Source organism: Rhinolophus sinicus, linkage group LG01 (assembly GCF_036562045.2).
Source record: "Rhinolophus sinicus isolate RSC01 linkage group LG01, ASM3656204v1, whole genome shotgun sequence".
Classification (NCBI taxonomy): Eukaryota; Metazoa; Chordata; class Mammalia; order Chiroptera; family Rhinolophidae; genus Rhinolophus; species Rhinolophus sinicus.
This window is the reverse complement of record NC_133751.1, coordinates 200,819,885-200,836,910: the sequence shown is the minus strand read 5'-3', so window position 1 is coordinate 200,836,910 and position 17,026 is coordinate 200,819,885. Positions and strand designations below refer to the sequence as shown.

General features: G+C 41.1%; 1 protein-coding gene and 1 long non-coding RNA gene across 3 annotated transcripts in view; one reads left to right on the top strand and one right to left on the bottom strand.

The window, feature by feature from the left end:
* PID1 (phosphotyrosine interaction domain containing 1) overlaps positions 1-13,790 on the top strand; it is a 215,483-nt gene extending 201,693 nt beyond the window's left edge. For both annotated transcript variants that reach the window (XM_019737408.2, XM_019737407.2), the window contains one exon: positions 11,616-13,790. In XM_019737408.2, the coding sequence (XP_019592967.2) occupies positions 11,616-12,092 (477 nt within the window). In that variant the 3' untranslated portion in view covers positions 12,093-13,790. The remainder of the gene's footprint in view (positions 1-11,615) is intronic.
* The window catches only part of LOC141567474 (uncharacterized), a 260,349-nt gene that overhangs the window by 13,803 nt on the left and 229,520 nt on the right, over positions 1-17,026 (bottom strand). The window contains exon 2 of the long non-coding RNA XR_012490114.1: positions 1,801-1,976. This is a non-coding gene — a long non-coding RNA (uncharacterized LOC141567474). The remainder of the gene's footprint in view (positions 1-1,800; positions 1,977-17,026) is intronic.

Here is a 17,026-nt window from a genome sequence, read left to right as displayed (position 1 = left end):
ATATTTAGTTCTATACAATTTTCACACGTGTAGATTCATGTTTCCACCCCACAGTCGATACTAAACATGTTTCTCACAAAAATGACCCCTCTTGTTGCCCTTTTATAACCACACCCACCTCTTTCCCATCCGTCACTCCCATCCTTACCCCCTGGCAATCACTAATCAGTTCTCTGTTTCCAAAATTTTGTCATTTCAAAAATGGTGCATAAATGGAGTCAGTATGTAACCTCTTGGGGTTGGGTTTTTTGTTTGTTTGTTTATTGTTCACTCAGCAGAATTCCCTGGAGATTCATCCAATTTGTTTCCTGTATTGATGGATCATTTCTTTTTATTGCTGAGTAGTATTCCATGGACTGGATGTACCACAGTTTACTTAACCATTCACCTGTTGAAGGACATCTGGCATGATTCCAGTTTCGGGCTGTTACAAATAAGGCTGCTGTAAACATTTATGTAAAAGTTTTTGTTTGAACGCAAGTCTTCATTTCTCTGGAATACTTAGTAATTTCATGTTTAGTTAGTGGCCAGGTTACCTTTCTCATTTCAAACCTCTATTGACCTTCTATTAAGAGCTCTAGACTTGTAGCCAATATTTTATTACTTCCAACCAAACGTTGTCTCAACATTATTTTTTCTAAATGTTTAGTGTCTTCGCTCGTCTGTTGCTAACAAGTTGTGCACTAAGGAAAATGAATTGATAAAGTTCTATAAGGACAAAAATTGGTTACCATTTTTCCCCACCACATTGTTTGTCCCTTAAATCCATTTGTTAGGATAATGCTTAAGCAGTGTGCTTGCTATCGATTTATCATGTAGAGAATTTTCTCACTGTGAACATTTTATGATGTAGAGAACGCCACTGAATTTATTTACTTTTCCAGTATATTCTACTGATCAGAAAGCAGAAGGGGAGACATCAGACTTAGCATGAAATAAATTGTCCTTGTGCCATTGAATGGAAGAATGCCAAATTTAGCCATCATTGGGCCAGCTCACCAAAAGGGGTTGGATGAGGGAATGTATGTTTCACTGTGGTGTCATTTTTATTAAGTGATTTTGTCTTCAGGGGCATACATCGGTGCCTTTCAGATAAATCCCTTCTGTCTTTGACAGTGACAATGACAATATTTTTAAGCTTCACACAGCTAAGAGCCAATTGACAGGACAAATTGCACATTGGGACTGCTTTGATAAGCTCAAGATGGGATGCACCATTTCAAATCAATCTGCATCATTGGAACTAAGTTATAATATGAATAACAGATACAAATCTGTCACATAAATACCCAACTGTGAGACACATGCTGTATTTAACAGCTGAAGCAATGTTAATCTCTGTTAGAGTGCAGATAGTACTTAATTATTCCTCGATATTGGGTCTTAATAAATTTGCTTTTCCCCCCATGATACACATTTACATAAAAAGAAAATGTATCCCTTAGTTATATTTCTATTAATATTTTATAGATGTTATCAATATAGCCCATGCAAATACTTGGAAAGAACTGCTAAACAATAACAAATATTCTCAATATCTGTAGCCTTCAGACAGTTACTGGAATTTAAAAAATATATCATTAAACAAAGGCGTATGTGTAAATGTGCCCCAGAAAATATGCACTTTAGAAAATCTGCATTCTACTGCCAAAATTGTTGCTACTACTTAAAAAAAAAACCCCAAAAAACAAAACATTAAGAATTAAGCCTGTAAGCCTTTCTGGGCCTTACCATCTCCTTTGGGGTTAACAAAAGTATTAAAGTTCAAGTTCAAAAGTGTTAAAGTTCAAGCAGACTTACCCCAGGCAGCCAGGCTCACCTGCTGCCTCTTGATAAGCCAACCAAGCCAGGTCAAGCAGATATGAGACAGAAGACTTTGACGTGTAGCCTTATAGCGAACAATAAAATTGGTCCTCAATCCAGTCTAGCTGCAGAAAAGCTGGGTCAGCTGTCACTCTGATAAGGGTAAGGTAGATCTGCAAAAGAAAAAAAATAGATCCCAGAATGAATCACTCTGGAAAAAAAATAACAAACCAAGTTTTGGTTCAGAATCACCTGGGCTTCTTGGGTATGACCCCCAGACGCGTGAGGGGCTAAGGAGTACGACCCTGGAGCTCTTGTAACCAGGAAGGATGCCAGGTCTGCTGGAAGATGAGTCTAGACCTCTGAGGCTGGCCTGGAAGCCTCACAACTGCCTTTGTAAGGAATGTGCAAAGTCCTGCCCACCATGGTAGGAAAATCCTGCCCACCATCGCCTTTGGCACCAAGAGCAATTCTGCATCACATGTTGTCTGGCATGTTGGTACACGACCCAAAAGAGCAGGGTTGGGGCCAACTTAGCACATGTTTAATATTTGCTCTTTCAAATTGTTGTTTGAAGTAGGGACTGTTTGCTTTGTAAAGCACCATTTCCAAGTTCTTTAGGAATGTGATGTCTGATTATTAAGTATGCATTCTTATCTCCCTCTTTCAATTATTGATGCTAACAGCAGAATTTAAATCTTTGGGCTATGCGAACACATCTCAGGATAAGGACCCTTTAACTCTGACTCAAAATCCTTTTCAAAATGTTTAACAAGCCCTGGTAGAGTGTCTGTCAGGTCCACGTCCTTGACCAGGCCATGGTCTCAGGGTGGACACTTGAAGAAATGGCCAGAGAGAAGGTAGATGATATAAAAATGAAAAGTAAGGGGCCTGGATGATACTCTTCAGGGGGATACATTGCAGTAGTGGAAAGAGCCTTGGTCTTGAGGTGGAAGACTGTTTTATTTTTCCTTTTCTTCAAAAAATAATTATTTATTTTTATTAAATGTATTGGGGTGACCTTGGTTCGTAAAACTATATAGGTTTCAGGTGTACATCGTCTATATATTGCATTGTGTGTTCACCCCCCAGAGTCAGTTCTCCTTCCGTCACCATACATTTGACCCCCTTTTGTTCCATGTCTTGCTCTCTGAGCAAGATGATTCGGGGTAAGTGCTCTCATCTCCTTGGATATCAGAATCACCATCTCTGCATCAAAGACATGGTTTTCGCTGGGCATGAATGGTACCACTTAGCTCTAAAAAGCCTGTAATGTTGATGATAAACCTTTGAACCATCAGGAATTAATTGCAATGTAATTACCAGTACTTTGAGTTTAAATGCTGGAAAACTTTGCTCGTCAGATTTCTAAAATAGAGAACTAAGACCCTGAAGAAAAGTAGAATAGATGCTGGGCAGCCTCAAACAACTTATAGTTTTGTTACAAGATGACAAGGAAGGCAAATTGGGTTGATATGCATGGAACATCCTGAGAATGAAAATGCGGGTGTCGAGTGTGGCCAGGTTCCCCATCTGTCCAGTCACAGGGCAAATGTAAAGTCACCGATGACATACTAGCTGCCAATCCATCTTGTTTGGGAGGCAGTGTCTGCCTTCAGCTCTTACCTCCATGTCTTCTTAGCTCCCATGTGCCTTCTCCCTCTCCCTTTGTCCTCTTCCAGAACCCTTCAACTGCCTGGCCTTCTGCTTTAGGAGTGTCTCAGGAAACCAAACCACAGTGAGTGTAAAGACAAATGAGCCTTCATGGGCCACAGCTTGAGCCAAAGAATAAACTCCAAATGAGGATTTGACTTTTGTCCTAGTTGTGCCCTGTGAGGGGAAAGGCCTTTTGAACCCAAGAGAAGTTTTCCAATTCATCGAAAGTAGTCACGGAAGCACATGTGTGCCCATCTCCCTAAGGCCATCCTTGCCTATGTAATGTTGGGTTCTGTAAATTTAATGGTGGGCATCATCTGTACACTTGGAATGTAAGCGCCAAGAGGGCAGAGCTTTACCGATTTTGTTCATTAATATACCTGGTTCCTCGTAGGTGCTCAACAAACACTTATCAAATGAATGTACAGCTAAGGAAATTTAATTTTCAAGCCCAAAGCTTATATCCCGTTTACATTTCACATAATGACTTCATAGATTTCACTGTGAACAGCATTCAATACCTTCTTTATGGCTTAAAGCATGTAATACAGGTTAAAGGTCATGATTAGCATTATATTTGTGTCTGCGTTGTGGGTGGTCAGGTACTTGGCATGTGGATTCATCCCCACTCTCCAAAGTGACTAGTGAGTTTGTGCTCCTCTGTAGCTGGCAAGGGAGGAATAGATTCAAGCTGGGATCATAAATCTCAGGGTTTTGTCATTTCCCCTTTCTCTGAAATGTGCAGGTGGGAATTAATAAGGGAGCAGAAGAGCATGACTGGGGTATCTGGCCCCAGGTTAATAGCAGTTTTTTGCTCATCTTCTGCCTTGTAACCCGAAGGCTCTTAGGATTCCCGGTTAAATTGTCTCCATCCTGTGTTCATATCATGTTATTTTATGTCAGCTGGGGAAAGGAAGTCTCCTACAGATAATGAAAGAACACCAAGACCTTTTATATCCCCAAAAATGCTTCTGGAGAGACTTTGCTCTTGATGAGTTGCCCTGGAGAAACCCCACAGTAAACTGAACCAAAGCCGGGCTAGTGAGGTTGTAGAGGTTTATCCAGCTGTGAAGGTTGAAAATCCCTAGGAAACTAGGTGCTTAGGGTCTTCTGTCATCATCCATCCCATCTCACATCCTTGTTTAGGGACCCCTGTCATTCCATCCCACTGCCGTTTCTAGGGTGAGGTGAGCCAGGGTCCTAAATAAGGGTTTTTCAGGTCAGAATGAAATATGGACCAACCACCAAGAGGAGGGAATGGAATGGCACCAGCTTAGCCAGAAGGACACATGTCAGGCAACTCAGGTTTGTTTTGCCACACAGGAGCAGGGAATGGTGACTCAGGAATGGGATGCTGGCTTGGGTGTTGGAAAACTCGTGGGTGGGAAGGAGAGATTCTGAGGACACTAGTCTCTCCTCACCTGTTGGTGTTAACGCTGCTGAATCTGGCGGGCGCATTGGTTCCATGGCCTCCATGTATTTTCACATGCTGTGAATATTCTCAAATAGTTTTTTTTCCCACTGGGATTTGGGTAAAGCCCATTCACACATATTGCAAACTTCTGTGTCTGGGGCATCTTTATGCCATTGAAAGACATATGGGGAAAAACTTCCAGTTTTTTGGCTCTGTTTATTTCTCTCAGAATGATTCATTCTTTTTTTTTTTTTTTTGCAGTGGGGGAAGGGGAACAGGACTTTATTGGGGAACAGTGTGTACTTCCGGGACTTTTTTCCAAGTCAAGTTGTTGTCCTTTCAATCTTAGTTGTGGAGGGTGCCTTTCAGCTTCAAGTTGTTGTCCTTTCAGTCTTAGTTGTGGAGGGCGCAGCTCAGCTCCAGGTCCAGTTGCCGTTGCTAGTTGCAGGCGGCACAGCCCACCATCCCTTGCGGGACTCGAGGAATTGAACTGGCAACCTTGTGGTTGAGAGCCCACTGGCCCATGTGGGAATCAAACCGGTAGCCTTCGGAGTTAGGAGCACGGAGCTCTAACCGCCTGAGCCACCGGGCCGGCCCAGAATGATTCATTCTTAGTAAGTTTCTTGCCCAATGCCTGTTTCTGCAACCATAGAAAAGATGCTAGTGTTTATTGGCTGCATATTTCCAACTGGTTGTTACTCCTTCTGAAGACTCTTCTTGTTTTCTTCCAAGTCCCTTTATTCTAACACCCCGGGTGGTGACAGCTTAAAATAAAATCTGTGTATGATTTTGGATATTTAGTGACTGGTTTCTTGAGTCGCTGTCTCTTGTCTCCTTTGTGGTGCTGGAAGATTGCAGCTCTTAAGGATGAGTCTCAGAGGGACTCGTTCATCTAGAAGACATTCACCTCTTTCATAGATGGGCAGACAACGACCCCTCATTAGCCAGACCTGACATCGGTACCCAGGTCTCTTGGTGGTGGAACCTCCCGAAGCAGCCTTGCACATTGAGTCCTGTGTTCTTACTCACAGCGGGGGCAGTACCCACAGAGCGCTGTGGAAGGAAGTCTCCCACACGAGGAAGACTCTGGCAAAAAGTGTGGTCTCTCTCTCTGCATATTTAGAGTAAATTCCTGAAAGTGTTGACATAGAAGGATACAGGAATAATGTCCCTATTTCAGGGTTTCTGTTTATTGAGACACATGTACTCTGTGGTCCCATATCCACAGAGGGCATGCCTGCACGCACAGCATAACTGAATCTGTGTTATTTTGAGACAACTAATTTTAAAAAAAGCTCTTACTCTCTCTCCCTTGAAAAGCAGAACCATAGGCTATATTTCTACTGAGACAGGTAGATAGATAGATAAGATAGATAGATAGAATATAGATGATAGATAGATAGATAGATAGATAGATAGATAGATAGATAGATAGATAGATAGATAGACAGACAGACTGCTTCAGGAGGTTCCACCAACATCGCTATACACCAATGTCAGGTCTAGTTAATGAGAACATTATTCTCCTACCCACCTGTGAAAGAGGTGAATGTCTTCTAGTTGAATAAGGCCCTTCTGAGCCTCATTCATTTATGTACATACTCACCTTTTTTTTGAGTGTGAATAGTTTTTTGTTTTATTTCTTTTTTTTTCAGTGGCTTATAGTCAACAATATGGGTTAATGCCAGGCCCTGGAGAACTTAATGGGAGATTTAGAAAATATGCAGACAGGTAGTAAATAACTGACTTATTAAGGGAAAGTACACAGGCACAGTCAGGATTCCAGAACATGGGCCATTAGGGATGGTTGCAGAGCTGATTTAAAGGGTTCATTCTCAGGGGAAACTGCCTTGGTACATCATTTTATCATTTTGCATTCCTTATTTAAGGAAACTCTGTTTAGATAATTCTTTTTTTAATTAAAGTATATTAGGGTGACAATTGTTAATGAAGTTACATAAGTTTCAGGTGTACAGTTTTTGTTTCATTTCTAGAGAAACTCTATTCAAATATTTTTTCCTATATTTTTTTAAGAAGTGCCAACTTGTTAACATTATTTCTTTGTATTTATGTAATCTCATGGGATTTTAGGCAACATTATCAACTCCACAAAGGTAACAAAACAAGAATGTCATTGAGTTGCAAGGTTCACCCAGTGGCGTAAGTTAGAGCCTCAGACTCCTGTTTAGTGGTGACCAGATCCTGCAGGAACCAGAGAATGGTTCACTATTGGGACTGTTTTGGAAGGCTTAGGTCCTTTTAATCAAATAGAAGACTCAGACAAGAGCCTTGTCAAGGCCATTGGTGAAGAGACCACAGTGCAGTCAGGCAGCAGGACTGGAGCTGCTGTCACGAGAGAATCAACCCTTCTCTGGCATTTCAGGAGCACATATGCTAGTTCCGTGCTGGCAGGAAGGGCTCTTCTGTCCACCACAGCCTCTGTGGCCTCCACTGCAAATTCCAATTGAGAGCAGACGAACATGGTGGGTCCCCCGGTGAACATTTGGTGCAATTGTCGGCCCTCGTCAGTATCAGTGGAGAGGAGTCGAGACATAACCCATTTTTAGTGCCCCTCCATCTGCAGGCTTGGTGATGTTTCGCAAGATGAAGCTCATGGAATATTCAGAATGAGTACTGTAAATTATGTTTATGCTTCTCTTTTCCCAGAAAGCTTTTGGAAAAATGCTAAAAGTCTGGAGTTCTTGAGATTAAGTTTTATTTTCTTTGATTTCATTTTAAATCTATTATGCATTTAATTTTTAGTTTTAGAAAACATATATTATAAAGAGGTAATATATGTATTATATATTAAATATGTATAATTTATAATAATATTTTATTATTTGTGCTCCATTTTACCTGAGAATTTTAGGTTTCTGAATCTTACTTTCTGCAGTTATGAAACAAGAATACAAATTTAAAGAAATGCTTAGGCCTATATTGTCATGGAAAAGGGTGGCGTTTATGAAAGTACCAGACAAAGGAATGCTGCTCATTCTTTGGAAGGACCCACTGTATTTGGATGCTCATATGAATTCAAAATTTCTCTTGCAGTCCAAAGATGGGGGAAAAATGAATAAATAAATGGCTGGAAAGTGAAATCAAATGTAAATAGCTCTCATCTAATGGCAAAATGGCTCAGGAGTTCCATAGGTGTCTTTTTAGGCTGTCTTTTCTATGCAATTTTCTTCACAAATTGTCAAATGTTCCTGAAATCCCAACCCTTGGCAGTATAAACTACATATCCCAGGGTCACCTAGTGACCTAAGGTTCTTGTCTTTAAAAATGGGTTAGTGATAAGAATATTCCATCCTGACTCACAGGGTTGTCAATGGATCTAATAGACACAAAGTGCTTTTGCAAATATTACTATTTAGTATCTGTGTGGCTTGATTTGGCTGTGGATATAGGCACAAATGGTGACTTGGCTTTATGCTTGAGGTGTGATGTGCTATTCAGGTGACACCAGTGAAACTGGACCACTGAATAAAGCCTACTTGCATAATAAGTTTAATACCAAGAGATGACATCTCTGTATTATATTGTACTTCAGCATTTTAAAATTGTTTTTATAGAAATCTACATATTATTAACTAGCTTTTATTATTTTCTATTAAGTTTTTGAGCTACTAATCTCTGCTCCATTCTTCTCTCAAGCACACTTCAAAAATACAACTTTTTATCTCTTAAAATCTTTAGTTCTTAAGTAATAAGTATTTATAACAGAGGGATACCTTTCGTCTTTATTGTCAAAATTTTACTACTATGAAATTGCTTTCCATGGCAGTGAATCATGAATCATTTACAACTTCTAGTAACATTCTTTTTTTTTTTTTTTTTTTTTTTTTTAGTAGTAACATTCTTTAAACTCATCTTTTAGTTTTGTCGCAATAGAAGGCACTGCATAATTATTTAAAACTTGTATGTGAGGGGAAGTGTATACAAGCTTTGGGCAAATCAAAGGAAAGTGCCTCCTTGCAAAGGATTTTTATATCAAATGTAAAATTACTTCTGGTTTCAGTAGCTAGTAACAAAGAATATACTTCCACTTCAACACTGAAACTAGTTTTTCCCATTTGCTTTTAAACTTCCAAAAGTTAATATGTCATTGAAAGGAATGAGGTATTGACACATGGTAAAACTTGGATGGAACTTGAAAGCATTATGCTAAGTGAAAGAAGCCAGCCAGAAAAGGTCACATATTATGTGATTCCAGTTATATGAAATATGAAGGCAAGTAAATCCATAGAGATGGAAAGCAGATGGGTGATTGCCAGGGCCCCAGGAGCGAGGACGTGGAGAGTTCCCGCTTAATGGGTACTATGTCACTTTTGGGGGGATGATGAAAATATTTTGAAACTAATAGTTAGAGCTGATAGTTGTACAACATTTTGACTACTAAATGCCACTGAATCATATACTTTGAATTGGTAAATTATATGTGCTGTGAATTTCACTTCAATAAAAGGAAACAAAGCTGTTAAAAATAATGAAGGTATCATAAAGTAACATATACAGAAAGTGCATTTTCAGTAACTTTATTCAAGGACCCTGGACTGTGCATTTTCTCACAAAGCCACCTTTATTATGTGACTCTAATCCAGACCAGGAGCCAACCAGTTGTCCTCGTTGGGGAGGACAGGCTCACAATGTCTGTCTGAATCATTTTCCCCTTTAATGTATTGGCAAGTGTCATCAGTTTTATCTCTGTTGTATTGCTCCCATCTGTCTCATCCTGTCCTTCCTCACTCCTTCCACTCCTAATGCAGGCCATCCTTGCCTCCTGGCTGTGTTGTTGCAACAACTGGTTGTCCGAGCACTCTGCTCTTAGTCAGCCCTCCCCACCCATCTTTCCTCATGGCATCACTCAAGTCCTCTGAGTTCACAACCTTGATCAAATCCAGGCACTGCTTGGACCATAGATTTTCAGTGGCAATCCATCAAGAGCAGAGCAGTCCCCGCTTCTCAGACAGACTGCATGCAGGGCCATCCCAGTGTCCAGCCTGTTTTTATCCAGTGGTCATGTACCTTCTGTCTCTTCTCCAGGGCTGCCCTGCCACAAACGAATGTGTGGTCAGGCCAAAGTGGCCTATTTGCCAAAGAGGTGGGGACTTTCCCCACTGCAGCCCTTTCTGTTGCCTCCTTTTCTCACCACCTTGACTTGCCGGGCCCCTATCTATATGTTGAGGCCCCGATGCCTTGAAATCCAGTGACTGTCCTCCCTGAGGTCTTGTGCCAGCAGGATGCCATCACTCCCTCTGATGAACGCTCAGGATGCTTTGTGGTACCGTTTGCCTGCCTTTTTCATGGTCTGCCTTGCATCATAGTTCTGTCTCTGTGTTTGTAAAGGATTAATGCTGTGGCTAGAACCACACACCTGGTGACCTGTGGAGCTAGGGTTTAATTCTCGACTTTCCCCACCTCAAAGATAAATATCCAATTCCTTCCTTCCTATTGATTTTTGGACCTCTCCATCTTCGTTCTTCCCCTCCCACGTGCCCACCTGGCCCACAGCCGTTGTGTATAATAGGTTCCCAGTAAATATTTCTAGAATGTGCAGCACTTACGACTCTTTCCTAAGAAGTTGTATTTTTCAAGGGATTACCCAATTAACTCTTGTTTAAGAGATAAAGCATGAGAACGTGCAGCAGTGTTTATCTTCTGTGTTCTGAAATTTTTGTACATGGCCTTTATGGTCCCACTAAATATAAACATTCATTTGGAATCCCTACGGCCAAGTATCCTTTCTCAGTTGTCACCATTTCCATGGGCTTTTTTCCAAGCCTTTCTTCCTCAAATTCGTAGTATTTATATCTGTTCTACTAATTTTGAACTTAATTACATACTATTTTGTATTGTTCCTTAAATGATTTCTTCAATGTTATGCATTTCCATAATGGTAGCAGTTACATCTATTTTGATGAATGAAAAAAGAGTGAAAGAATGAAAAGCCCTTCTTGGTAGACCCTAAGCAGGCTTTTAAAAGGACACTATTTGAATAACTTGGAATTACATTTCTTAGTTTTAGTATCAAACCTAGCTGTTTGATAAACCAGCATGTTAATCTTACCCCATCTGTAGGTCTTTCATATATTATCCCTATAACCAAATGTCCCATCAGTTCAAAAACTGTTTAGATTGTAAAACCTATATTTTCAAAGATTATCTTAGATGGAAAATAGTCACGTTTTAGGCCATAATTTAAACAAATCATTTTTTTATGTGTGTCATTGGCATTTGCTAGAAGCAAGTAGCTTAAGTGAAATCAAACACTGAGAGATATGGAAAGAGAACCAGGCTAAGAGATACGTTTAATAAAGATTTTGCTTTCAGACTACCATCCTTTTGATTCCTTCTTATCATTAAATTCTGCGTGTTGTTTGGTTGCAAATAAACTTCAAGAGGCTCTATAATTTTAAAGAAATGTTGAATTATGCAAAAGATCATAATTGGTCACTCTCATTTGGGTTTAACAGGGTGGTAGGAAGAGGAAGAGTAGTTTTCTACGAACTGGATTTTTAGAATCCAACTCTATTGAAAGAATTTCAATACCTTTGCCAAACAGGCAACTTGTTAAGGAGAAAAGGTAAAAGTGCTGATGACAGTTATTTGTTTAGGGAGCAAGAAAGATGTCTCTCCACCTTCCCAGGGTGACATCCTGACTGAGAACATCCAAATGAGCAACTGGGATGAAGAGCTTATGGTTGACCATCCCATTTTTCTTCCTCTCTTCCCTCTGCAGGTTACCTATCTGGGCAAAGTGCCCACCACAGGCATGCAGTTTTTGTCAGGCTGCACAGAAAAGCCCGTCATTGAGCTCTGGAAGAAGCACACACTAGCCCGCGAAGACGTCTTTCCAGCCAACGCCCTCCTGGAAATCCGACCATTCCAAGTGTGGCTCCATCACCTGGACCACAAAGGAGAGGCCACAGTCCACATGGATACCTTCCAGGTGGCCCGCATTGCCTACTGCACTGCCGACCATAACGTGAGCCCCAATATCTTCGCCTGGGTTTACAGGGAGATCAACGACGACCTGTCCTACCAGATGGACTGCCACGCTGTCGAGTGCGAGAGCAAGCTAGAGGCCAAGAAGCTGGCCCACGCCATGATGGAGGCCTTCAAGAAGACTTTCCACAGTATGAAGAGTGATGGTCGGATCCACAGGAACAGCTCATCCGAAGAGGTTTCCCAGGAATTGGAATCCGATGATGGCTGAATGAACTTAGGGTGCTTCAGAAAAGGCAGCATTGGTCAAGGGATTCCAGACGATAGATGAATAAGCAATGATTCAAATTTGGGATGAAAGACTGCCAAACTATTGGCTGACCAAGCTTTTTAAATTCAGAAGAGCAATTCTAAATCTAAAGAAATGTATTATTAAAGTAATTACGTTACATTGAAATCTGCTGCTGCTGTGACTGTGAGGAGGGGGGGAGTGTGGATGGGGAGGAAAGTTCTAGACTCTCTTCTTTTTTGTTTTCCCCCTCATTTCCCATTGCCTCTCTGTAGAAGATCTCCATGCTGATTTTCACCACTCTCAGGCAAATACACTGAGGCTGTAATCCGATGGACCATTCCAGTTTGCCTTATGCAACCCAACAAGAATGTTAGATGCACCTATAGGATCCCTACTCATGGCAGGGGTTGGGGGGTGTGGCAGTCTCGGGGCTAAAGGAAAACCTCAGGTGGATCTGGTCCTGAGAGTTCCTCTCCTATGGCATGTTTTAGATTCTCTCCTCAGTAAGCAAATCAGCACAGCCTTCATTGAGCTTTACAACTAACATCCTGATAGTTGACAATTAATTCACAGTTAAAGATAATGCTTTTATTTGCATAAATATATCAAGTAGTACCCTCTTAGTGTATTCATGTCATCTATTTTCTTAGAATCCTTGCAACTACTACTAATAAATGGTAGTTCCCTTCTCCTCCCCCATCCACCGTCTTTCCCCTTCCAACCTGTGCCAACATCCCCACAAGGACAGACTCTTAACATACACTGCAGGACACCAAAAGAAAGGAAAAAACCAAGCAGATGAAATGAACCATCAAACCCGCTAGCTGTTTAACACAACCACCACCACAACAGAAACCTTGGAAAAAGGGAATGAGTTATGAGCAACTGAACAAATTCTATGCTGGCTGTCCTTTTTTCAACCCTGATTTACGGTAACTTATTGAGTTGATGGTCCTTTCTGATGAATCTTTCATGGCAAGCTTCAAATCTGACTTGGTATCACCAAGGAAGGCTTGCCCCCATCACTCAATGTTGCACTCAAAGAGGGAATGAGTTCAATCAACGTGGCTTGTCTAGAGAACCTATGTTCATCTCAATCTAAAGAGAAATCTGACCTTGTTATCTTAAAATTGGTAACATCTCAGGGTCAGGGTTGCTAGTGTGTTCACTATTTCTAATGGGAAGTTCTCACTGACAGAACCTGAGATTTTTCAGTTTCATGGCTCTTTTAATGTTGTAAGCAATACGAGTCAATGTTAAATGAAGTTGAAAGTATTTGTTAAAATACATACATTTAAGGCTGAGAGCAGATGGTTAGTTTTCCAGGTAATGCTGCTCGTTTATAAAGTCTGTTCTTACCCCTGGTGATATTAGGGGTCCTGGGGCACCTTACAGCAGCCTTATGTGAGAGCTAATTGCATCCGGAGAGCAATGGTGTTGGTGTTTTGGTCTGTGTATCTGTGTGTCCCTGTATGCGTTTGTGTGTGTGTACGTGTGCCCCTGCGTGTGGGTCCGGGTTTAAGGCATGTGGAATAAGCATGGAGTCATATCGAGGAGAACACGCCTCTTGGAGATACGCTTGCTGCTTTCCAACACATGTAAACTATTCTTTAGCATAAATGCATTCATTCTTTAATAAAACATATGTTTGCATTAATAAAGTTGAGGAGTTTCGTACTTTGTCTTTCCTTTTTTTAAGTAATGAAAACCTGAAGGACAAAAATAGACCAAATTGAGTAAGTAGGAAATTCTATCTAAAAATATGTTCAAACTTGGTTACAAATAACCCATTCCTTGATTGTGTTTAAAAATGGTATTTTATTTTCTAACACTCAATTTATATTTAATTACTGCCCCTTAAATGAGATGGTAGTGTGTCAACAATGGGAAGAGTTATTTAGTGTGCTCAACTGATTTTGGAGGTGAGTCTTCTGGAACATTTTGCAAATGATTGGTATTTATAAAATCTCACCTCCATCTTTGGAGAACCTGCACTGAAATCCTCGAAGGTAAACGTGGAGTGATTCTGTCTGACAAGACTCTTTAAAAATGTCTCCTCCAGGCCATGATTTCTCAGGAAGGCCCCATTAATCGAATGAGGCAGGTGGCCATGGAGCCTGTGTGCCTTGAGCAATGCCCTTCATGGAATCAGTAACAAATAGAAGGGCTTCTGCAGTGGAAATATGGGTGCCTGCTGAGGACATGAACTCTAATAAGAATTACTACCTTCTCCTCTGATGAAAATGGCATTTTCTCTCATGTTGAACTTTTTCCAATTTTGGTGTTACTCCATTGTCCTTGAATATACTTCTAAGAGGGGGAGAAAAGGAAAAGAAATAAAGAACCCAGCTGGTATATATTTCCAAACAAGGCCATTTTCTCTCTCAGTAAAAGTTGAATCCCAAGAGTACATATGGTAATATATTGCAGAAAGCAGGCGTCAGTATTTTTTTCAGGGAACTAACTATGATGTGCTAAGTAATTGGCTCTGATAATATTGGCAGGAGCTTTTAATTGAGATGATTAGTAAACAATTTAAGGATAAATACACAATGACATCTTTCAAAAGCTAATGAAGTCTTTTGAGAGAGCCAATACTAAATCCTCTCTGAGGGCGGATTCAGACCTGTTTTATTATTTTTTGATGCTTTGTTCTCTCCCTTTCCATACTATACAGGTACTTTCTGTACTGTCGGTCACAAAGCGCTGTCGTATACATTGACTCATAGGCCCCTCAGAGGGATCCAATAGGTGGGTGTGGCAGTTACTTTAGGGATAAGGAAAGTGAGGTTCAGAGAGGTTGCCTATCTTGGCCAAGGCAGCATGGCAAGGGAGTGTGGGATGGAGACTAGAACCCTCGGAATTCTGGTCCAGGGCTGTTGCTCTGTTTAGTCAAGACCCACCTCTTTTGGATTTTTTTTTCCAATTTTTATTCCTTTTAAAACCCTCTAGCTTATTTTAAAGGAACATACTAAACCACTATAAATAAACATCCTTTGCTATTCATTTTTGAAGTATTTTTGATAGCAATGGAAATAATTTTAAAAGCAAACAAAGGCTTGGGAAGTTTTATTTGAGCACAAATCATATGAGATTTTGCTTAAGTATTGTGTTGGCTGTGATTAATGGACAAAATACTCTCTCCACCCCTAAGAACCAAGATGCCTGTTTTATTTTGTTTTTCTCAGGACAACTTAAAACTCTGACTCAAATCCTTCTATTAAAGGAGTCTGTCGCAGCCTGTATTTCCCTTCATGTTGTTCATTGTAGTTTACAATTATATATTTATTTGCATAATTATGGAAATATCTGTTTAAACCTCTGGGGAGAAAGTGTCTTTAAGATGGGGATTTTGCCCCCTGTGTTCACGTTTTATCCCCAGCTCCTATCACAGGACCAGGCACATACGGAAAATCCAATAAGTTTCTATTAGCAGGACGGATAGACGGATGGAAGGAAAAATCACTACGTGAGCCTTTGATTTGCAAGCTCTGGCACAGAGTCCTAGACCCTGGAAGGAACTGTAGAGACTTCCTGCACACTTTCTGTAAAGGTGAGTGTTGGCTTTTTACTGAAGGAAAACATCATCCCTTACCTAATTCCAGAAAGATTTGGTGGCTACTCATAGAACGAAGCATAATGTTCAATGTCAGCTTCCTGATCAAAATAGAACAAACGTGACCCCTAGGAAGGAAACGGATAATGTGTTTTAAGACACCTGCATTTAGTAGATTGCAAATTCTTATCATACATTTGTTTCTGTTTCTTTCTGCTGCTGAAAAAGAAGAGGGGAGAGTGATGGGACAGAGCATTTTTATTTTCTGTCTGAAGCATATGAATTTGACTGGTTTCCCGCAAAATTTATACTTTAAAAAACATTATTTTCTTTCTCGTCTCCTCTGCTATTTTCCACTTTTCCTTTCCTCCTCCCCGCCCTCCTTTCCTAATGTAGCTATTTAATTGTTTACATGACACCATTCCGCACTTTCTCTGATTTTAGCAAAGAAGAGCATATATGCTCTACATCTGAGAGCACATGTTTGGGTTCATGATCCATTGGCGCAAATTTTAACAAGATTGTTGGACACTGCAGATCATCCTGAATTGCTCCTATTTGTTATTATTTTTGTCAGATGGGGCATGGTGACAATTTGATTCTTCGTAGCTTACTATTTCTCGAGCTTTCCAAATTGTGCTGTCTTCTTCTCTCCTAGATACCCTGGACAGAACTGGAGTGAAGATGAAGGTCCCCATTATTGCTAAATTCATATTGATCTTCAAGAAACTTCTTGTTAGATGCCAAGATTTGGCTTTTGGGGTGCAGTGTTCAACTTAAGAACTTTGGGTGCTTTTTTTTAAAAAAGATTTTATTGGGGAAGGGGAACAGGACTTTTTTATTGGGGAACAGTGTGCTCTTCCAGGCCTCTTCTCCAAGTCAAGCTGGCATCCCCTCAATCCTAGCTGCGGAGGGCGCCGTCCAGCCCCAAGCCGCCGTCCCTTCAGTCTTAGCTGCGGAGGGCGCAGCTCAGCTCCAGGTCCAGTCGCCGCCCTCCAGTTGCAGGGGCACAGCCACCATCCCCTGTGGGAGTCGAAACCGGCAACCCTGTGGTTGAGAGGACGCATTTGAACCAACTGAGCCATCCGGGAGCTCAGCAGCAGCTCAGCTCAAGGTCGGTGTTCAACCCCAGTTGCAGGGGGCGCTGCCCATCATCCCATCCCTTGTGGGACTCCAGGAATTGAACTGGCAACCTTGTGGTTGAGAGCCCGCGCTCCAACCAACTGAGCCATCTGGGAGGCAGCCCAGCTCAAGGTGCTGTGCTCAATCCTAGCTGCAGGGGGGGCGAGCACACCATCGCCCACGGGACTCGAGGAGCTGAACCAGCAACCCTGTGGTTGAGAGCCCACCGGCCCAC